We start from the raw sequence: 24,461 nt of genomic DNA on the forward strand, positions 1-24,461 counted from the left end.
TAACTGCTGTTGTTTTTTCAAACATTGCATGTCGGATGTTTCAGAATAGACACAATTTGACCTTGAGTGATGCTCACCGGTAAAATTGCAGCTGCCTCTCTGTGGCAGCTTCTCCAATTGATTGACTCACTGTTAGACAGGAAGTTCATCTCAGCTGTAACTCCACACAGGATATTCACACTTGTTGAACTGAGGCGACCTCTGTGCACAACAAGTACTGTCAGCTGTCTAACTCAGGCTTTTCAGACAAACCACAGGGAGGGGATTGGTTGGAAGAGACTCTTACACTTCCAGAGGAGAGCTTGTCAGTGATGGAGTTGCTCTGATCCTGCTGCACTTCAGAGAAGTCCCCAGACACCGTATTCCCACTCTACAATCACACAGCACAGGCTCTTTCAAAGAGGAACAGTCCTATTTGTGACCTCACTCTGCTTTGAACTCCAAGCCTATTTTCTGTTTCCTCTCAGGTAAACACACACACAGCGAGGATGGAAATATTGGGTTTGCAAAGGGGAGAGCATCAAAGAGGAGAGACAATCTTTTTAACCTCTCCCACTGCCCTCTGTTCACACTCTTATTACCAGTCTCCACTCGCAGAGCCGTTCAAGCCCCCCGCAGCCAATACGCTCCGACACATCTCATCCACTGTGTGGCGATAGAGCAGATTATGAAGGGCCTCTTGGCTGCTGCAGGGGTAGAGTCCAGACTGTTCCGGTACACTGACCACAGCCTGGGCCCTGTCCGCTGCTGAGTGAATATTAAACTACTTGACGGAGCTTACTCTAAATTCTAAAGAAATAAACGGAAGGTGCGTGTCTGTGTGTGTGTGTGTGTGTGGATTACTATGGGCGTTGCAGATAAAGGCCTGGTGTCCATTTGGGAAAAGGATTACGGTTTAAGGCAGTGATGAGTGGAACATGGGGAACTAACGTGATAATTAAAATGTGCATCAGAGCAGTTTGTCACGGGGAAAACAAGATGTGGAGATCTAGTTCTGCAGATTTGCTACTGCAGAGTCACTCAGAAATGTATACAGGATGCAGCAACTAGACATCGATGAGAAAACATTCTCATCATCCTGAGCGGCATTTATGTTCAGTGCAGATTTGCCAGCTTGCTGGTTCTCTCTCTGCTTATATTAAATTAGCCTACAGGGATAGAAAAAGCCTGTTTAGACAGAAGGATTGTAACATTCCTCCTAAAGTGTGAATAGCCTCACGATTCTCCTGTCCAAGATTCCATTACGATTGTCCTGTCCACAACTCAATTCTCGATGCAACGCATCTTCAGTTGTCTGTATTATATTTAATTGCACATGGCTGCTTTTCCATCAAGTAATACAATCATTAAGATAAATCTGAACTTCCTTTTTGATTAGAAATAAACCACAGAGGTTGCCCACACATACAACAAATCCTGGACAAACCATCTGTTGATTAAAGAAAGTCATTTTTCTTGCTTTACAATAACTTATAAAAACAAATCAGAAACCAGCCTGTTTGTTTGATTAGCCTTTGGCCTCTCTGCAGTCAGAGAGTAGTGATCCCCTGCTCATTAAACACCTCATTCAGGTGTGTCTGTTGACGAAACCATTCATTTGTTTGAACCAGTTTTTATTGTAATTGCAGGAGCAGAAGCTGCACAGCTTCATATAAACCCTGGCGTTTAGTTGAGTACACACATTTTTATTCAAGGAAATACAGAAGTTGTGCCAGAAACCTCACGTAATATGTCTACTGCATGACACACAGCAGACAGACCCCTTGTGAGCAGATGCACACGAGACAAAACAGATCAGGGACGTAGCCGTCACATGCTGCAGTTGCATCCTGTGTTATAATCTCACATCCAGTGTAATGCCATCCACTGGGATCTGGTTTAAATATCTGTCTCGCTGGATTTAATTATGATAAATCCACAGTTTGTCCCTGTGGCTGGAACCAGGAGTCTATGACTACTTCCTGAGGCAAGAGGTGGACTGAAATTCTTGCTGAGAGTCACTGACTTGCCTTCATCATTTTCTCTTTATACATTCTCTAAACTAAGGTGTTGTCCTCAGTTAAACTCAGTAAGACTGGAATTGAAATGGATCAGCAGCATCACAGCCTGCAGCACGTTTGTTTTGATGAGACTTTGTCGCCTGCATCCATATCTGCGAACCTGATACCATGCTGAGCAGTCCACTGGAGCAGAATCAATTTCAGGAGCTGCCTCTGAAATTGATCACATCTCTTCTTTGCATTAGCTCCCTGCTTTCGTGAGAGCAGGTTTCATGGTGTGACTGTGCTTAAAGGTTTAGTGTGTAAGATTTAGGTGTAGGGATTTGTTGGCAGATATTGAAAATAAAAATATCCTAGTGAATCCTAAATTGTACAAATTGTGGTTTTCTTTACCCTAGAATGGGCCATTTTATATTAAAATACTTTATCTTGATATGGATCTTAATCCTGAACCTTGCACGGCCTTGTTTGGCTCGCCCCCACCTATGACACCTAATCTCCCTGCGTCAAAACATCGGGTATTGGCCTTTACAACCCTCTTGGCCAGACGCCTTATTTTGTTTAAGTGGAAACATGTTTTCCCACCCTCACACAACAGCTGGCTTAAAGAAGTCTTAACTCACATCAAACTTGAGAAGATTAGATTCTCACTGGTGGGTTCTGATAACGTTTTCATCAAAACATGGCAACCCTTCTTAGCGTACTTAACAAAGTTACTATTCACCCTGAAAGTGACTAGATGCCCCCCCCCCCCCCCTATTTATTTAATTATTTTATTTAAATTTAATTTTATCTTTGTTTATTTCTTATTTATTTACTTGTTGTGTGTTTGCCTAGCAGTGGGTGGGAAGGGATAAGGGTTAATTGTGGTTCGTAGAAGCCGTTCGGGCTCAGTTCAAGTTTGGTACCCCTTCCAACATACATGGATAGGACAGCCAACAACTACTTTTCTATAGCATATTTTGCACACACCGTATATGTGAACTGCTGTTATGTGTATATAAACGGAAAAAACAATAAATAAAGAGTTATAAAAAAATATAATAAAATACTTTATCTTAACATATGAGCAGGTCCTCTCAAACTAAACACCTTTTGAGTTTTTATGACAATTTAAGGCTTCCACAGGTTCTCCTTCATGTTGGGAACGGGAGGGTGAGGTGAGGGGTATTCAGCTGCAACATGTTACTCACTGAACCTTTAAGTATTTAAAATCCGCTCTCATCATCCTGTTTCCCACCACTTTATCCACACATTTCATCATGAAGCGGCAACTTTAGCCCCAAAGCCTGAGTGAGTCTGTATTTATTCATAAAATACCGTGAGATACTGAAAATACCTTCTCTGTTAGACTGAAAAGATTATCAGACAGCAAGTTTTACTTACATACCAAACCTCAACTTTAACTCGGCTACTGCCCCTTTTATGTCTGGCTGCCTTTTCTCTTAATCTGTCGGCTTTTAACACTTTGACTTTTAACATTTCAATTTAATCTCCTCCTTTTCAGCAGTAGAATCTGAAATATGGTTTTATTAATGTTGGTCAAAGAAACCTGCATTAGTGTGGAGCCACAGAAAGAAAGAAATCCTCTTTATCAATTTCAAAGCACAATCTATTGTAAAGGTTAATTTGCTTTGTTGTGTGCTATAATATAATTACTTTATCATTACAGCAATACCTTATTTACACAGGTTTATGTCATCTGCACAGGATTATACCTAATTCACACAGGAGAGTATGTTGTTTGCATATGATAATATGATTTTCAGATAACATAATTATTTGAATGCATGTGAGTTTTATTGCCCAAATGCAGTTTATATGATGTTTTGATTATTGTCACTTGGACTCATATGTAAATTGCTTCTTTTTTATTTATTTGAAGCAAACTGGAGGGACTGTTTATGTTTGCAGTTCATATTTGTATTTGTCCTCTTTTGGCTTTTGTGAGGATATTCACAATTGTTTGGTTTCTTATTCTGTCACTTTCTCTTTTCCTCTCTCTTGTTTCCTCCGACAATGTCCTCTTCAGTTTCTTTAGTGGCTCTGCGATGATGTCCAAACTGAGAATGGCGTGCTGGTCGTCTCTTACTGCTAGCTCGGGCTCTGGCTAAAGTAGGTCGCATAGTTCCAGCCCGGTACACCAGAGCTAAATAGTGCAGTTCTGAGCCTCCAGGGAGTCACATTACTGGCCATTCTCCCTATTTCTATGTTTGTCCCTTAAAATTATTTTGAAGCTGTTGTTTTAAGGTATAAAACTACCTAGTGTTGCTTTAAATGTAGATTCCCATCTGTATTACATTTGTCTTTAGGAATATGCTACAATGACTTCAACAGATGTCTCAGTGACTGTGGAACTTTAATTGCCTTCATACTTTAAGAGCTTAAGTCGTTAGAGTGTTAGAGGGGAGTCGTTAGAGTGTCACGCCAAGGTTCATTCATTGGAAAGTTACCACTTGTTTGCTCAAAATAGAAAAAAATCTTTCAGATCTTTCTTTCTTTTTTTTAGTGGATTAAGAGATCACACAACGCCGCCTGATTTGTCCTGAAGTACTACTGCTACAAGAAGTTCAGGCTTGCTGATTCTGAATGAAGCTTAACACCTAAACATTTAATAAGAATTTCATAGTTGACATTCTTTGAGTATCTCAGTTTTCAACATTCTTTCATTATTCCCTTAGTTTAAAACTATTATTTTACAGGACGGGGTCCATGTTTAAAACTAGAATGGCATTCAGTAGAGTGAATATCCGGGAAGGCCCAACAGTCTCCTAACATTCAATCAATCTGCACCAAATTTCACTCATAGATATCAGTTCACTTTATGTGCCTGATATTTTACATCAGGATCCATTAATTATTCTCTGGGGAAGTGGTGAAAATGCTGAAAAATGCAATGTCTTGCAATGTAAAAGTAAGTGAAACCAAAATGGGTTCTTCCCCGCGTCACGTCCTTCCATCACACAGAGGAGTAGGTTGTCTGTTAAGGAGTTTTTATGTATTCTTACTTACAAACAAACAAACGGGGTGAAATCCTCAGCAGAGGGAAAGAGGTCATGATCAATCATTTGAGCTTCTATTGTTCTCACCAGTCATACTCCTGCATGAATCTGTATAATTTGTTTATTCAAGGACACATGCACAAAGCACAGGACAGATGGTGTCGGTTACTTGTCACTATGGGCCCAGCGCCCGTCTTCTCCCCGCGGTGGGATAACCGTCATGAGCAGTCTTAGATATCAGAAGCAGGCTCTGTATGTCTGAGCCGAACAATACCATCTGAGAAACGCAGTGACTGTTTCCTCCACAATTATCCTTCCTGGGACAGCTTAAGTCTCAAGCTGACTCAGTTGTCGACACACAAAATCCCAACACACATATACACACATACGCAAATTCGAGCTTTGCACATAAATAGACCTGCACAGCACAACCAAGCTGTCATGAATGATCATATTCCTCCAGGTTATAGCTCATGGATTGTCTTTACAAGGGTCAGACAGAGGTAAAGGAGGGATGAGACTACACATAGACTGAATGTACAGCTGAGCCACAGAGGAGTCTTTTTTTATGGTTATAAATTAAGCAGATCCACCTTAAAAACAACCATGACTGCAAGAAGGAATCACTTCCATCTTGTTGTAATGATTTACTCAAATGTACGTAAGATTTGCATTAAACATTAGCAAAGACAAAAGTATCAGTCCATTGGGAGGATGTAAAGGGAAAATGGTATAAAAAGAGAAAAGAAAATAATGTAAAAACTGTGCATTTGTCACCACATGTTCTGTTCATGTCTCCCTGCAGAGAACATTTTCTTCATACTGTCGCCAGGTTACAATTCCTGTGAAAAAGCATAATCATCCTAAATTATCAGTTTGGAGTCAGTGGATCCGCAGCCAAAACACCTGTAGCTTGTTCACACCAGACAATCAGTCAGGTATTTAGGAGGAGATGCGCTCTCTGCCAGCTGTCCCTCTCACACAGAGACACCTTCTTGAAGGAACTGACTGCTTTTGTTCCTTTGTTAAAGGATTGTGATGTTTGTCTGAATCGAGGAACAGATAGACCATTACCAGATTCTTGTAAATACACAGCACTAATAGCTTCATGAGGGATTAAATGCAAAATAGTGACACTAATGTCATATTACTTTGTCATAAGTGAACGTCACCTGCAGGTGCGATTAATGGAAGGTGAGATGTGTGAACTCCTTAGACAAGGAAATATAATCTTTCCAGCACCTTCTAACTTGACTTATTTGCTATTTAACATTATTTACAAACCAACATTCAGAAAAACATGTTTTTTACAGCAGATTTCTGGATTAAGGAAACCAGATGTTAAGTTATTATATAGTTGTTATATTTTTTTAGCCTTTAATTGCAATACAAGGACTGTAGTAATAACTCTTGTGTAGAAAACCCTTTGGAGCTGTGGCCACAACTTGGATGAAACATTTCCATGGGATACGTGAGACCCTATAGTGAAAATCAGATTTAACACAGTGTACTGTTTAATTAGTAAGAACTGTGTTGAGACTGAGCTCAGGACACAGACCTAAACAACGTGTGGGCCGATCCTCCCATGGGTGGTACAGTTTATTTTAAAAAGGTAATGACTTGTGTCCCTGTAAGCTCGGGCGATGCCACATGCAGGGGCCCTGAAACTGAGGCAGCTGAACTAAACTATGAGTCATTTTGTTATTTACCACAGTGCCTGCTACCTTTTCTGCAAAGGAAATTACAGGTGGACTGAATTGTTATTACTTTGAACCAAGACAACTGATGACTGTCGTGGTTAAATATCTGAAACAAACTCTTGTCACTAACCATAGATGGCATATAAAGATGGACGGCATGATTTCTCCCCAAAAGTGAAGCCAGATCACCTTGATCGCCCCCCCTGCTGGCTGGCTGCAGTATAGGTCATAAACCTTGCCTCCTCTGTGAAGTCTGACTCACCCACGTGCTATTATTAGCATCGGGTTAGTGTTTCAATACCGATCTTTACCTGACGCAGCAGTTTCATCATAATGTGGCACCATGAACACTTTGTTCCAGTGAAGCTTCCACTGTCAGTGTTACAGCCTCGCAGGAGCCCTTTTAAAACCTCTGGTGTTCTATAAATCTTTTATTGTGTTCTGTGATTTTATATTTCTCATTTCACATGACTAAATTCATATCTGATCATAAATTAGGTAGTGCAAGGCAGACAGAGATGAAGAGAGACTGAGGAGATATATATTTATATATATATATATATATATATATACACACATACACAATGTGAATAAAATGGCCTGTCAGAATAACCTTTTTGATTCATGAGTCATTTATGTTCCTGGTGAATGTATTTAATTATTATAATATCACCTCAAAGGTCCTGAGCATCTTATATTTGCTGTACGGCTGAAAATGTTTTGCATCTCTCAGGTCACTGTGACATGTTTTCATTTTAACCATTTCTTTAAGATTTCTAAATGAAGAGGATGCCGTGAAATTAAAACTACACTTTGCTGCAATCTGCTGTCAGAACATACACCGTCTGCAGCTGGGGTGAATTCACTGTTACTGCCTGTAGGACTTCATAGAGCTCACAGTTTGATAGATTTGTGCTAATGGGATTCATCTCTGACCTTGCACAAACTGCTGGGTGCAGGTTTGAGTGCAGTGCACCATCAACTTTGCCAACTGACAAACAAATCACATCCCGGGGTACAGAGAATGTCAGGCAGGAGGAGAGTTTTAAATTACAAGTGCAGAAATAAAATAAAATCTAATTTAGTTTCCAATTAACCTGATGTGCAGTCACAAATATTAAGCTCTGGGTATATTTGCAGCTGCTCATGTATTTGTGCCTCTGTTCGTCCACCTGTTTCTCCAGACTATTCTCTCAGGAACGCCTCCAGGGAATTTCATTACGTGCCACAAACATTATTTGAATGTGAAATATCAGAATCTGGTGGTTTAAAATCAAAGCTCAAGGTCACTGTGACGTCACATTCTTATAAAGACAATATGTGAGGCACACCCAGAGGGGATTTTCATTACATCTGGTCTTAACGCTCACTTGGACTCAAAGATGAATTAATTAGATTTTAAAAAAAGAATACTTAAAAAAAATGTTTTTGGCCTTGTCAACCAGACACATCAGGATTACCTTGATGGATATTGCTTCTAATTTGGCCCAAATTTCCAGACAAAACAATAGGAACTTGATGACACTTTATGCCCATAAGGTCAAAGGTCAATTCAAAGTGGCACTGTGAGTTTTCAGCACCATAACTCAGGAGCAGACGGGATAGACTGTGAGGCAGTAATTCTAGTTCAGCAATGAAACAGCTCGTCTTCTCATCATGAAGATAAACGAGCTGTTTCATCACTGTCATGTTAAAGCACTTCATGAGGTCATGCAAGAAGCTGGAGCTGGAAATAGTTTATTTGGATTTTCACTGGACTGAGATATGTACCTACCTCCCTTCTATTCCCCAGCAGCTATCAGCCTGTCTGCACCAGAAGTGGAGCGTGTTAGCTCGTATCTGCTGCTCGTGACTGCTCCTTGTGGCTGCACTTAGACTTTGACTGAATTATCTTGTAAGTGTTGTTAGAATCATGGATATTATGTGCTGGTTTGTGTAAATATGAAATATTATCATTTAAAAAGGGAGCTTATATAATAGGTTTTCAAACAAAACAGAAATTCAAAAAAATGTCATGCGGTTGGACAGAATTGTATTATAGAGTTCTTTAACTATATCCAGTATCAGGGACAAACACACTTGTTTCTGGTAAATTGCCAAAGTTTGTTCGTTGTGGGAACTGTTGGGTTTCTCTGTAATTCTGTAAGGTCTCGACCTTATGATAAGTGCCTTGAGACATATGTACGTTGAGATTTGGTGCTATAATAATAGAACTGAAAGTTTCATAACATCAGGGACCTCAATCAGGTTCAATAATTCAGATATAAACTTTTCAAAATAAATCATAACTAGTAATAGATTAATACCATTCAACTAAAGCTGAAATCCTATTATTATTAAGAATGATCATTGTTGGGGAAGAAAAGTGACTTTTTTAAATTTATTGTTGTCTCATCTTGTTCACAAAAGTTGCTGAACAAAGAAAGAATTTTGAACGTGTTTTTCTAAATACTGTATTTCCATTTCAATCTTTTCTTTCAACAATGTTCAATTATCCAGAGACAATAATCAGTGACATTGATGACAACTCTATAAGACCATGTTAGAACTGCCAGCATTTATTACCTCCCCTCATCTCAGAGGGATCATGCTTTGTCTTTGGTTGCACAATGGCAGGCACCTCATTATACTGCAATAAACTTGAGCCTTCACCGCGATTGCTACGGAGAAGAAGCCAGTCGGGTGTGGAGCAGAAAAGAAATCAAAATGCTTCATTGCTGCGGTGACGACCAAAGCACGTCAACATAGCTGCTGAGTTTATTCAGACCAGAATATTAAAGTGTGTTTGTTTTGCATCTGAGTAATCCCAACTGAATGTTTAGCTGGCTGATTGGATGCACACAAACACCTCCCGAGGAATCATATTTAACTTCAACCTTGCAAGAACTTACATGCACAAGCTTGGATCTTTTTTAAATGTATTAACGAAGCAGATATACATGTAGTAGCTGACCAATTGACAGTGGGCTGGGAATATTGTCTGCAACACCCAGATCCATCAATGAAGAGGAATTACGAAAAGATTTTAATTTCTGATAACAGCTTTTCCTATTAACATTTTTTGCAGACTAACTGCAGAATTGCCTCGTCTTTCTTTTCTCATTCATTTGACTTCCAATGGCCGAGGCTTACATCCAAATCTTTCTTTAAAAAAATACATTTACCTTATCAAGGTAAATCACGTGTGGTAAATCAAGTGAACAGAAGCACTATGGGAAAATTCATGCAAAGTACTAAAGATAAAATCAGGTTCTCGCATGTCGTCTCCATATTTCACCATCTGTCTCTGCTCCTCTCTGCCTCTCTCACACTAAGCACACAGGGCGTCTGGTTGTTTTGTCTGGCTGGAACTTTTTGTTAAAGACGGGACTTTAAAGTTTCCAGACCACTTCCCTCTAGCTCCCACAAACCAGACTTCCCTGTCAGACCCCTGGCAGCACGTCTCTGGCAGCCCTCAAACCCTGGAACTGAGACATTATTCCTATTATGCAGAATAACAACAACAAAGAGAGCTGGAATAATATTTAGATTTCACTGACCGGTTGATAAGTGACGTCAAATAAATTATGAGCGCAAAATTGAGTTTTCAGTAAGATTACACAAGAAATAATAAAGACCTTGTGATCCCCACCACCTTCCAAATACCAGAGGAAACAAATGAGACTGACAAGATGGAGGTTTTCTCTTGACTGCCATTTTATTGTTTCACTGCTGAATCCAACAATGCTCCTTGAAAATAAATTTAAAAATGTGTTATTGCAGAGCTGCTGACAGACAGTGATCTGTATCTCATCACAACTCCACCACAGAAAAGTTCATCTGTGAAGCTAGAAGAGGAGGAATCCAGAAATCTGTCTCATGTAAATGAATGCTCATGTCAGCTTGTTAAAATACTCGCAAAATAACAATGTCAATATCTTTTGCAAATACATTTTAGTATGTGTTATAATACTAAATGTCTGCAGTAAATTTCATGGCAATACCATTCAATACTTTTCAATACATTTAACCTAAAACTACAATATTAATCCTAAAGATGGCAGCAGATGAACAATTGGGGCATTTAGAGGAATCATTAGGACACCGCATCTAAGAACAATTAATGTCTGTATACGATTGTGTGACGGTGGTGAGATATTTCACTGGATAGATACAAACATTTGACCTGCTGTTAGATGTAGATTAAAATTCACCAAACTCCTCATGGTTCGTCCTCTGGTGACCATGAATATCAGCTACTCCACTCTTATGTCAACAGACCTTTGTATTCGCAAGAAGACAAATCCTAGTGAGTTTTGGTGATGCGTTGAATTTTCATTACAGCCACTAACAGAAACTCTTTTTTACAGAATACATCAAATTCTCAACTGCTTGAGCGGCCCTTTAAAAGTGCCAGTGTTCCTTCAGACTAATTATCAAAGAATTATTGTATAACGCTTTCGGCGAGCGTTTTCAAAAATGATGAGATACATAAATTCAACCAGATATCCCCATGTTTTTTTTAAATTTATCATGGATTATTGGGACTTCACCATCAACGGAAGATTTATTTCCAAGTAGGATCACTTTTAGAGGTTTTTGTTACACCGCAAGCACATTTTCTTCTTTCTAATTCCAAAGTTTATGAGCCCAGATGTTCCACCTGTAAAAGAATACCGATTCATTCGCCAAGGCAAATGTATTTTTACTGAACTGAAAAGGAAAAACTAAAAATTAAATGCAATGTCAATTTAACAGCAAATCCTACTGGATTTATCAGAAATGAAAATCACTTGTATTGTTTGCCCAAAATCTTGTTATGGATTAGCTCACAATGCTATGGTAAGCGGACTGGCCAGACTCAAATCGCAGAAACAGATTACAGGAACAAAAGCTGAGTGAAGGTATTTCATGATAATAACCAATGTGCAAAGGGCAGAACTGACCTATACTCTATTTACCAATTGTAAACTATAAAACCATGTCTGAGGAAGGAACTGGGGGAATCCAGAGGCTGGCCGATGCGTAACAGAGTGTGTCCAAAGGGATCGAGGGGATTTTCAGAGAAACCAGTGTGGCAGAGGAGCTTGCTGAGCATGACAGGAAGTAAGTGTGAGTAGGTGATCCTGGCAGAAGGAGAAGACCGGCTTAGTTTGCAAGGGGGCAGGCCAACAAGACACTCCACCAAGGTCCAAAAGGCTCCTTAAATTCAATCAAGCACTTGCACTTATTTGCACAAACTCATACGTATTTGTTTCATAAATCTATCTGATCTGATTATGTAATGAAAAAGTCAAAAACGTCCCCTTTCTTGCTTTCCTTGTCCAAATCCGTTCCAAACGTTTCGTGGCCTGTGTCCCATCTTTCCAACAAGTTTTATGGAAATCAGTTTTTGTCTCAGTAGATTTTTTGTAGTCCTTATGACAAACAAACAAATTAACTAATGGACAGGCAAAAACAGGATGTCCTTGGTGGAGGTAATCAGACTAGCAAGGAGGGGTCGGCCAAAGAGTGAATACCACGAGGTAACACAACGTTCTGGCAAGGAGAGTTGACTGGATGTATTCAGGTGTGGGGTTGATTACTTAAGTTACGTTAAGAGGTGTGGAAGAGGAGTGTAGGGAGGAGACTGAACAGGAGGTCACACCCAGCCATCAGCCCACACAACCAGGAAGTGTCTAAAATTCAGAAAGCACAGGCGCTGCCTCAGCCAGCAGGGAGAGAGAGAGTGGAGGAGCAGGAGAGGATGGGGGTGTCTTCGAATTGAAGACGTGGTGATTCAGTGGTTTAGTTTCAGCATAGATTTAAAAAGAGTGCAGCATTCCAGATTTCCACTCACAAGCACTCGGCCACCTTTGACCGATACAAAATGTGATGAAGTAAACATGGTTAGATTTGTCCATGAAACCTTGGAAAAATTGAACTCAGCAAAAATTCCCTTCAGTGATGTCAAAGCTTGTATCGACTGGACACAGGTTTTAATACTTTATATTAACATGTGAGTTAATCGTGCAACATCAAGAACACACATGTAGTTTGCAAAGACCTTTAGCCTGAATCACTGCAGGATTACCTTCAGTCATAATACTTCCAACTGAAGTTCTGCCATATTGTAAAAACACATTTTTATTTGAACACATTTCAGATTTCAGCTATGGTTTGATGTGCTACACTCTCTCTACTTTGCAAAAAAGAATTTAGCAGAATAGGACACAAAGTTGATGAAACTTTGATCCTACTACTACACACTAATGTGTGGTGTGTGCAGATGAAACGCACATCTTCATTGTTCTCTTTGTTGTTTTCAACTCTTTCTGTGCTGAAAGCAGCTTTGATGTGGCCAATAAGTCCAGTAATGAAGCACTTGGCGTTATTCACACTGGATGGAGAAAAGCCTCATTTGGATGTAATAACCCACCCACAAAAGTAGAGCAGCCTGAAGTCAGGCTTTCCACTAACCTGTCATGAGGTTCACACTTTGGATAGAGTATAAAAAAACCTGTTCTCATTTCACTGCCAGTAATAGGAGATTTAATAAAACTGAGGCTATAGTTTGATATGCCCTCCATCATGTTGATGATGTTGGAATTCTTTTATTAGACCATATTGAGGTAACTGCTGAAGGATTTTTAAATCTCGACTGATATACAACAGTATACAACACAGATTATGATCAGTGTATAACATATGGCCATGTTCATACCAGGCATTAACATGCATCCTCAGTGATCAAATCACAAGTGAACAGCCCTAAATAGGTCAGTTGACATCTGGCATCAGAATGTGTCTCCACCTGCATCTCAAATGACCATTTAAAATTGGATCTCACGTCCCTGCACGATATGCAAATAAACAACGGAGGCCACGTTATTGCTGGTTGCAAACACCAAGTCGGACAATGACAAACTGTCAGTGTGTTTGTGTGTGTGGGAGAGAGAGAGAGAGTGGTGAGGAAAATATGGGGAGAGGGGGTAAATCTTGCTCCAGTCCCATCTCATATAAAAAGAAAAAGAAAAATCAATATGTGGTGGTCAATGTTCATATTATGGCCACAAATAAATCAATGCATGTGAAACACTAGATGTGAACAAATATGTTTAGTTTATTGTGGATCAGAGGACATGAGATGAATGGCCCAAGATGGATGCGCTTATACACTGTTATAAGAATGTGGCCACGTGCTGCAGATCACCTCAGAATGTGGCAAATATTCCTGTTCCAGCCATACTAAGAATGATGATATTAAAAATGCACTTAAGTGCTTTTCTAATCTTATTTACTACTCCATACAAAAAAGTACTTAAGGTGGGCATGAGAGGTACTTAATGGATTGCGGCTCTGGATGCATGCTCTGTTGGGATAGTGTACTTTTACACTGTGATGGTGTTCACTTTACTGAGGCAGGAATCTGTACTCTTCCACCACAGAAGGCTACAAAGGCTACTTTTTTTGACGTGCAGTAAGTTGTGAATTCTGCCTTATTTGTATTCTACCACTGCTCTATCATCTCCTCTACTCCTCTCTGTCTGCTGCAGTGACAAACTTCATCCTTTCATCCACAGAACCAAAGTGGAGCGAACAGCAGTCACCGTAGCACTGCTGCTCATCGCCCCGGAACCAGGATGCATTATGTATGTTGTGCGCTCTTACAACATCAAATGGCACACCTGTCATTACACACAAACACACACAAACTGCATCATAGGCCCACACAAATGTTGATCACTGCACATTGGGAATGTTTTCATGCATTTGGTCTAATTTCTATTTACCACATTCTTGAGGCAAATGTAATAAAGTGTATGTTTTTCTGAGCAACTGATTGATAAAACTGCTCCATGGCAGATGGTATGATAGTAGTATTATAGTGGGTTAAAGAGGATAAACTCAGTAACACATGCACACACACACATATGTATGTAATGGCTGCCAGTTTTGTGGAGTAATTGTGTGTGTGTGTGTGTGTGTGTGTGTGTGTGTGTGTGTGTGTGTGTGTGTGTGTGTGTGTGTGTGTGTGTGTGTGTGTGTGTGGCTTAATGAGGTGGGTGCCATTATGTAAAGTTATGTAAAGTCTCTTCTCTGGCAGTAGCCTGTCTATGGGAGGCAGTTGTGCTGCATCATTTACTGGGGGAGCAGCTGAGATCCAGCTTTGGTCTGATTGTAATAGCTGCTCATCAGTGCTCCCTCAGTCCCTTTACGCATCGCCCGTAATTGTACGAGGATGACCTCTAAACACACACACAAATACACAATGCAGAAGGAATCCGACCCCTGCTGTGATAACATCCCACAGACATCCCTTATAAACTCTAACTACATTCCACATAAAAAACTTCGGACAAACACACACACACACTCATTACAGGAGAACAGCCCATTGCATACCTGCTGATAATTTATTAGCCATCGTTTGTAAAGAACGAGGAGAGAAAGCCTGTTCTTCTTTCAACTGACATGTTTCCATCCAGTTACAGCTGCTTCGCTCTGATAGGAATACTTTGACATTTAATTGCGTTATTAAAACAAGTGCATGCTGTCAGAGAGATTTGTGCCTCACTCGTGCATTTTGAGTGTTTTTATCGGCAACCGTTCATCACTTCAGTCCTTCCAGTTTGTTGAGGTTTCATGAACACTGCACGGGCAGAGGTTGAAAGTGGTAGCAGTTTATCGGCCGGTTGTGTGGGCTGGATGGATTGACTTGAAACAAAAAGAGGCTTTATTGTTCTGACTGACATTCTGACCTGTGAGGTTAGAAGGTTACAGCAGTAAATACAGGAGCATAAAAGGCCTGTCCGGGGGTCTGTTGCTGCAGGAAATCTATCTACGTGGAGGCCGGCTCTGATTAGATAAGCAGTAAGTGACAGAATGTGGGATAAAGCTGCAGTCACATCAGGCTGAAATGATTAATTACAAGCTGCCCATTGGGAGAGGCTGTTCATGCTAGACTCTTGCTGGTTCGACCATCATATTTTTCTCCAACTCATTTCCGATGATGCATTTCCTTGTTTTGCTTTTAAATAGAACACCAACTTAATTCATCAGCATTTGAAGATGACAAAACTTTTCTGTCAAAGAGATTAAAGTTTTATCTGAGTACGGAATTTGATCTTCTGCAGTTTCTTAGCATTCGATTTTAAGTGATATCAGGTGGTTGCTTGGATGTTACTTGATATGGCAATATCAGCCTGTAAATGACAATTTGATTGACTAGGATTGCATGTCAGTCTCCCATAACTGCAAAAAAAAAGGTTAGGAATGTTTGAATTGGATTTTGTTTCTTTCACTTGGCATCTGTTTCGGTGTTGAGTTTTTTAGAACAGACATCAAACACAGCACAAAGTGAACTGCAGTTTTATATGGTTAAAACTATAAACCTCCTTTTTTTTCATGCCCAACAAAGTTTTCTTTGAGGGAAGGGTTTTGAAAACGTCTTAACTTTCCAGCTGTAGTATGGAAACAGACACTGAGGAAGACGTACTTGATATATTGAGATGGAATTGACTTCTCACTTCTGCTGATTTTATTCATTTCATTGATTTCAGTCCATTTATCTCAGTCTCATCATTAATCACCATTCAAATGCATTTCAGTATGTATATGAGTAAGTGAACCCCTTACTGTTAATTCTTTGGTATTTTCTAATTCAGTATGTTTCAAAACTCAACAAGCTCTGTGCATTAGATTAACACTTAGGTGACTCCTTCACCATCGTGTTTGGTCCCAAGCTTTGAACTTTTCAGCTTATTCCAAACCAAAATAGGTTGGACCAGATTAAATGAGCCATGGTTCGGTTTATTTGTACTATTAAAAAAAATGTTTTGGATAGGACCAATTGCAGGAAGTGGAAACAGCAAAAGAAAAAGTAGTGGAGAAAAAAAAGGAGCTCACAGGATTCTTTTGACGATATATGATTGGATCACGAGGATCAGATGAACACTCGTCTTCACTCAAATCAAGGTGAAGTGCAGGTGATGACGTGATTATGTAAAGTGGATCAAACGTAAACAATGTAGCACAACTATTTGCAGTAGAGTTATCACATCAGCATGGTTTTCACAGCTTGTATGGTTTTTAAACAAGCACTCAACCAGGTGTGGGTCTGACTCGGTCAGTGACCGTCAGTGATACGATTCAGTATATTTAGCTCAGTTTAAAGGTTCGTTCATTCTAATCCCACACCCACTTGGTATCTGCAGTTAGGTGGAAACACTGGCAACCATGTGTTGCATGTCTGTTCCACGAGTCAGTGTCAGCTTTGTGTCTCACCAGAAGGTAGACGGTACTTTCTGTTATTCTCCTCCAGACTTCTCTCTTTTTTCAGGTGCTGATACTAAGAAAGTCTTAATGGTGCAGATTAAGAACATGTGTTTCAGTTTATACTGCATGATTGAAAATTTGATGTGTCCTTAAACACCGCAGCTGTACTTCCTTGTGTTCTGTCTTCAAAACGATTTTATTTGTTCAGCTCATATTCATTAACAACAATTAGCAATTTGTCAGATAGGCCTTAACAATCTGTACACGGTGCGACATCCTGCCCATAATCCTTTGCTAGAGTGAAGAAAACAATTTAAAACAATTTTACCAATTTAAAACAAAGATGTAAGAAACCTTAGAGTCACAACTGAGTAATCAGAAGTACAATAGATGTTGTGTGTAAATGAGGACGTCAACAAATAGCAACATTTACAACATGAGTAAAGTGAGGATCGACATGATTATATCTTAACTGAAACATTTATAATCATATGGATGCATGTTCACCTCAGGTTGCACAGCCCAGCAGGAATTTGCATCTGTCCACATCTGCACATGTCCTGATATGCAAAAAACCTTGCCACTGAAATTCATTTGGTCATCACTGGGAACCCGCTTAAAAGCCTTCAGAATTATTTGAATTTGAAATCTGCAGACACATCAATCTTTTCACATTGATGGGTGGCTGTGGCTCACGGAGCTGAGGGGGTTGCTGGTTTGATCCCTGGCTCCTTCAGGCCACATGCCAAACAGTCCTTGGGCAAGATACTGAAACAAATTGCCCCTGACAGCTGTGTTGACAGTGTGTGATATGGACGCCTTGTACAAATGTGGGTGAATGTGGATTCTGCTGTAAAGCGCCTTGAATGTTAGATAAGGCCACACACGCACACACACACACAGATATATTTCTGTAGACTTTTCATTTGAGAAGGCAGGAAGAGCACTAACAGGAAAGCTTCCATTCCAGTAAATAAGTTCATGAATGCATTGCAATGCCCTTTGTAGCCTGTTGGAGCAGAAACTGAAGGCCAAAGACATTGTTGAGTGTGGATCAGCCCCCTGCAGCAGATGATGTTTGATGACTGCTCAGGAGGAAGGCTGTAGGTGACATTGACTCGGGTACTCTTCCTATTTACAATAATGGATACAAGATATCCTGCGCTGGACAAAATGGGCAGAGTTTCCTGTCTTTATGATTTATACAGCAAGTCTGTTTGTGTCAGTGGGGTCAGTGTAGCATATCAGTTTGTGGCACACGCCCCCATTGCATGGAAATAGATGGCACAGGGGTTAAATACCGAGCGCGAGCTAAACATATTTCCTGCATAACCCCCCCCCCCCCGACCCGTTTACTTCGTCTTCCCCCTCCCTCTTTGGTTTTCAGATCGAGAGTGCCTCAGCAGCAGTGCACTGCACTCCTCTCTCTCTCTTCCTCTCTCTCTCCCTGTAGTCCTCAGTCTCCCTCTCTCCCTCCTTTCTTGCTCTACCCTCTCTACCACCAGCACTCTCTTACTCACTCAGTCAAAGGGGGGGATTCTCCGTTAGCAGCTGTAGCTCAGTGTGAGGCTTGCTTCTCATCATCATTTCATTGATGTCCTCTTGTTTCTCTCTCTCTCTCTCTCTCTCTTCTGAATTAAATTTCTCAGCAGCCGATGTCACAGCTGACATCCAGTGTCTGCATGCTACCAAGGTGCACAAAGGTGGAGGGAATGGAAGAGAACTTTGAGGTTGTAAAGAGTGCAGCTTTCTCTTGAATCCAGACACTTTGGACAGGTTTATTCACTGTTGTACTCAACAAAGGAAGGATTTTTGTTGTAGTGGATGTCTCATTCGGGTTATTTTCTCCACTTGAGACTTGAGATTTTTTTTTTCCTTCCCCATGGTTCCACCTGCGTGTTTCACCTCTGAGTTACTCTGCAGAATCTCTTGCTACTTTTATGGAGTGTGAAATATTTGCAGTAAGTGTGAAGTTTCGGAGGAGCAAAGTGAGACAAGTCATGGCTGATGGAAGTGCAGCTGAGTGGTGAACCCTTCAGTCCGCGCGGGCAGCCCAGGTAAGACTATATGTTCTGATTCCAGTGCATGCCCAGATAGAGTTGTAATTGTTCACATACATATATTACATGCATAGACAAAGGGCTGCTGTGCTTATCTGAGCATACCAGAAACGTCTATTAGCTAGAGCTGAAATGTGATATTAACCTCATCTAATTTCATCTCTGCCCTTGATGATTTGGAAACAACTTAAGTTGCAGAGGAGGACTATACTTTCTCAGGGATTTCTGTCTTACCAGTTTGTGGACAAATTGTGACTGATTATGAAGTTCTCTGTGTTCCTTCAACTTCTGCTTGTGTACTCTCACAGAGTGACGGTGCATTTCGTCATCAACCCTCAGACACTGCTGAAATAATAATGATGCTTAGAACATCAACTATATCGAAAACACAAATATTCTTTGACTACATTTTTTCAGCATTAAGCAATCAGTCTTTCTGTTGTGTTTCGGTACCATTTGGTGTTTTAAATGCTATGCAAATCTTTATTTGAATCAAACTGTGGCACTCAATGTATCATGCCATTTGAAAATCTGAGGTTAGATACTCACTGTTTTATGAATTGTCCAACATTCAATTTCATGAATAATCTGGGGATTTGTACTTTGTAGTGCTTTTTATTATCATTATTAAAACATTGCATTGAATTTGCATGAGCTGGAAGATTTTTTATGCACAGCTCTGAGCCAAGACTGAAATTAAGGATTTAATACTTAATATAAGTGAGCTGGTCATCAGGTTTAGACCCCTGCAATCATGCAAGGTTCTTCAACTGAAACACAATGATGTTGTAAATGATTACTGATGGAGCCTGAAAACTTTACATTGAAAGCAAGCAGATTAATGTCTTCCCTTAAGGCTTCATTTCTCACAAATGCAGAATATGATTAAAGACAAACAAGCCAAGACACCATAGTTGATCTGTCTATAATATCACCCATATATGCAAGATTCACTTAAGTGAACTAATAGTTGAAGGACTGGTCCAAGTTAGAAGACAAGAGCTGATAACCAATCGTAATCTTTTTTTGCAATGTCACCACGTTCACCACTAACATTTCTGTTCTCAACCATCCAGAGATGACCACCATGTCAATGGAGCCTGTCGGAGTCCTCGTTGAAAGGGGCGCCAATGCCACTGCCCCCCCTCTGAACTCACACGAGGACACAGCAGCCACCTTTACCATTGGCACCATTCTCTCCATCATGTGCCTCGTTGGAGTGTCAGGGAACATCTACACCCTGGTGGTCATGTGCCATTCCATGAGGACTGCAGCCTCTATGTACATTTACATCATCAATTTAGCTTTGGCCGATCTGCTGTATCTTCTCACCATTCCCTTCGTGGTCTGCACACACTTCCTGAAGGGATGGTACTTCGGGAACACCGGGTGTCGCATTCTGATCAGCATGGACTTCATGACCATGCATGCCAGCATCTTCACACTGACGATCATGAGCACAGAACGCTACTTTGCAGTGCTCAAGCCGCTCGACACGGTCAAGCGGTCTAAAAGTTACCGGAAGGCCATCGCTCTGCTGGTGTGGGTAGCTTCTTTCATCCTGGCCCTACCAATGATTGTGAGCATTCAGCTAATGACAGTGGAGAAGAAATCCATGTGTCGGCCCACCTTGTCCCCACTCTCCTACAAGGCTTACATCTCCGTCCTGTTTTGCACCAGCATCGTCGCTCCAGGACTGATCATTGGCTATCTCTACACCCAGCTTGCGCGCACGTATTGGGTTTCACAGACAGAGACCTTCAAACAGACCAAGAAACTTCCCAACCAAAAGGTGAGTGTATGACAAGATTGTATATTTTATGAGATGTAATTTACACACTTTATATTGTTGACTTTATTTCCCACTCATTTTCAAAGGTTTATGCTTTGCATATTTGCATGTATGTGCTCAGCCATTTATGATTATTTCAAACTTCATTTTAAAATTACATAATACTCTTTGTTCATGCATTTGTAGATACCACTGATACAGAAAGATGACATCATTTGTTCTGTAACCACTACTACCATAAAAAGTTTACCTGTCTGACACCACTCTAAGATATAGGAACAATGAGAACTTGGTCACGGTTAGTGAAAGGATGGTTTGGGTAAAAATGAATTAAGACTAAATAAGACTTAAGAATGAAAACAAAAAATTGGCACAAGAGGAAATAAACAGTTGTCTCCTGTATGAAAGTTTAAGATGTTATTTTACCCGTCCAACCATCTCAAACTCATCACTCTGGTGTTATATATGAGGAATTAGGATAGTCTCTCCAAACCAGTCTGGAACCCTGTTGTTGGTGTGTTGGTGGGCAGCATACTACTAGACCCCATCCTTCACATCTTACCCTCTCTGGATCTCAGCGGTGGATGGATCCAAACACACCCATCGAGTCAAACCTGATATATTTGTTGGAGGTTTGTCATGACTCTGCTGTACAAACCCCCACAGACATTTGTCTCACAAAGGCTGACTCAGTTGTCCTCCTTATGGAAAGTGTATGACTCCTTTGGGCGGGGGCCTTTATCCTATAGCTCATGGGCTTGTGACATCCTTTCTTAGAGTTATTGCATGTGCTTCTGCTTGGGCATAGTTTTGCCAGCAACCCTGTCATCATGGCTGATGAACAGGTGCTATTGTGAGCTTCCCAGCATCCCTTTGGATCTCTGCTTGAAGGATTTCATTATCAATCCTCTCCCTGCTGTTGCAGGCTTTGTATATTCCATTCTCCTCTTGCTCTTTGCTCACGCTGAGACAACGTCGGTTCCAGTTCTCTTCATACCAAGGCTTCAAGCGTGTCAGTTTTGTCTGATCAATGTGATAAACAAGGTGGCTAATGCTGCTCTGCAGTTGCATTAAAGGCCACCCATAGGGTTCACTTGTACCTTGGAGCTCAAAAAAATGCAGACTGTCCAACTTGTAAGAGCATTGTCTAGACAAAACATTCTGCTCTTTGCTATCCTCACTGTGCTGACTTCCTGCTGTACTAAATAAAGGTGTCTCCTGTGTGATCTTCATTCAAGCTATGCTGCCATTCTTTAATAATGTTTCCTTTGATTATTGTTTTTGCTTGAAATGAAATGTGAAATGTCCATGACTTCTTCATCATGTAATGCTTGCTTAGAGATTAAAGCCACCCATTCATTGCCATCTATTCCTCTGTCTGCCGGTATTGTCATAAAAGTATTCACAACATTCATATGCTGAAATCTATACAGAGTCTCAAATCTCTCATTAACTATATCTTGCCGCCTGTTCAATGAAAATGACCTCAACGACATTAATGCTGAGCACGAATCTGCACACAAATCAATCCTCCTGATTTGTAACTCTTCTACCCATGGTAATGCTGCCGCATTTGCTACCATCGCCACCGTGTCAACTCACAAATGAGCAGAGGTTCCCCTGTTCAATTTGAAGGCTGGTATACTGAAACCAAATCCTGTTCTTCCTTTAATAGGATCTTTGGATCCATCTGTGTATATGGAACAAATATATAAAATGTATGCAATCTGTTTTTTTCCCTGTAAAAAACGTGTTTAAATTAACGAGTAGCTTCAGGTCCAATGGTTGCAAAACTTTAAGCTCTTACATTCATTCTCGTGTGGCCAGCGTCCCACAGCAGGAAGTATATACATTTAAGCAGAGATTAACCAAATGCAATTTGAAAACAATTTCTATTGAATGCTCACAGGTGCTTTGCAACCAGGACTATGGTATGGGTACAATATTATTATGTAATTAAATTATGTTTAACATGTTTGAGTAAGCTTTGTTGTTCTCTGTATTTACGGGTTAATTAATGGTTCCACCCTCTGGTCCTTTCTCCCTAAAGGTTCTGTACCTGATCTTCACAATCGTGCTTCTCTTCTGGGCATGCTTCTTGCCATTTTGGATCTGGCAGCTGCTTGGTCAGTTCCACCCGTCGCTGACCCTCTCCACCAAAGCCAAAAGCAACATCAACTACCTGACCACGTGTCTGACGTACTCCAACAGCTGCATTAACCCTTTCCTCTACACACTGCTCACCAAGAACTACAAGGAGTACCTGAAGAAGCACAAGCGCTCCTGGACGGCAGGCAGTTACTTCAACCGGAGGAGTCGTTTTCAGCGCTCTCCTCGCAGGTCTCCATCTTCCAGCAGTCAGCAGTGTACTGAGAGCTTCATGCTCTCACATACAGCCTCCCTGCGAGCTCATAACAGCAGTTTGTGAGGTAGGAGCAGCTTTCATTCACTGACATTTGAGATTTTCTGAGGTCATGCGAAAATTAAAAGAATTCATCCTGAGTATTTCCTGAAACATACCGTGGTGCTGCACCAATTTCCTGTATTTTTCCATCCTTATACTAACAATTATGCATCAGAAGCCTATGAGCCAGTGTTGTTGTTGGAGGTTTCTATCAGAGGAAAGCCTTGTGTTGGGTTATGTGACTACAGATGGCATTGATTTGTGTCTCTGTGAAAACAGGTCTGTTTAGGATTCCCACTACCTGGTATGCAGTATAACATGTGGAGCAAGTGCCTCTTGATTTTTCTGTATGGGACTGGGTGAGCTTTGTGGAACATGTTCAAAAATAATAAATATTCACAAGCATGGGACATTTTGAATGTTCGGAAGGGAAACTTTTGTGCCATTGGGTTTCTGAGATGTATCTACTTCGTCAAGGGGTTCAAAGCATGAATAAGTCAAACTCATATTACATAAGGCCCGGTCATAGAGTTCCACTTAATAAATAAGAAATTAAATATCTTCTATCTTTGTCACTCCTGCGTTCATACTGGCACATATTACACTATATACGTTTATTTAAGTCTTTTCAGGAATTTAACTGAATAGTCTTCTTTTGGGCCCAGTACAATAGTACAATTTCTTTCATGTCAAAACTGCATCAGTTGTAGTATATATATTAAATATTCAGTCTGTGTCAGAATGAATATTCTTTAAAATGAAATTTTCATTGCTCTTTAAATGTTTCTCGCCATTATATCTTATCTACAACTAAGCGAGCAGAGACGTTTAAATGAATAAAAAGAAATTCCCTGCAAGTAAAGGATCAATGATTGGAATATTTAGCTAAAAATTATGGATAAGTGTTGAAATAGTCGGAGGTTAATGTTTTCTCACACATGTTTCTAAAAATAGAACACATGGAGAACCTCAGCAACAAGAGATTGTTTTGTCAAATTAATTCATGACAAGCAAAATTTTGGAAATATTTGCTAAAATCATTTAGTTTAGATCATAAGCATAGACCTCTTGTTCAATTCCTTGAAAATGTTCTAATCATGAATGACCTCTTAACCTAAATTAAATATGCATCAATTACTGTTTATTAAAGTGCACCTACTGTCTTTTTGAATTATTAAACATTACAGATGATTCCTATTTACAAAGATAAGAAAATGCATTATTCATGAGGTGCTTCATTCTACATGCACACTATCAAAATTTGCAA

The 24,461-nt window shown here is 40.2% G+C and overlaps 1 protein-coding gene across 8 annotated transcripts in view; it reads left to right on the forward strand.

Annotated features, from left to right (window-relative positions):
• LOC109626599 (urotensin-2 receptor) overlaps positions 1-24,461 on the forward strand; it is a 60,404-nt gene that overhangs the window by 3,578 nt on the left and 32,365 nt on the right. For 2 of the 8 annotated variants that reach the window (XM_069517891.1, XM_069517888.1), the window contains 4 exons: positions 14,244-14,312; positions 18,588-18,995; positions 20,075-20,790; positions 22,841-23,219. In XM_069517891.1, the coding sequence (XP_069373992.1) occupies positions 20,077-20,790; positions 22,841-23,218 (1,092 nt within the window). In that variant the 5' untranslated portion in view covers positions 14,244-14,312; positions 18,588-18,995; positions 20,075-20,076 and the 3' untranslated portion in view covers position 23,219. Of the gene's footprint in view, positions 1-14,243; positions 14,313-18,359; positions 18,996-20,074; positions 20,791-22,840; positions 23,220-24,461 lie in introns of those variants that run through there. The other 6 variants (XM_069517893.1, XM_069517889.1, XM_069517892.1 and 3 more) reach the window with 5 other exon arrangements.

Source organism: Paralichthys olivaceus, chromosome 21 (genome assembly GCF_024713975.1).
Source record: "Paralichthys olivaceus isolate ysfri-2021 chromosome 21, ASM2471397v2, whole genome shotgun sequence".
Taxonomy (NCBI): domain Eukaryota; kingdom Metazoa; phylum Chordata; class Actinopteri; order Pleuronectiformes; family Paralichthyidae; genus Paralichthys; species Paralichthys olivaceus.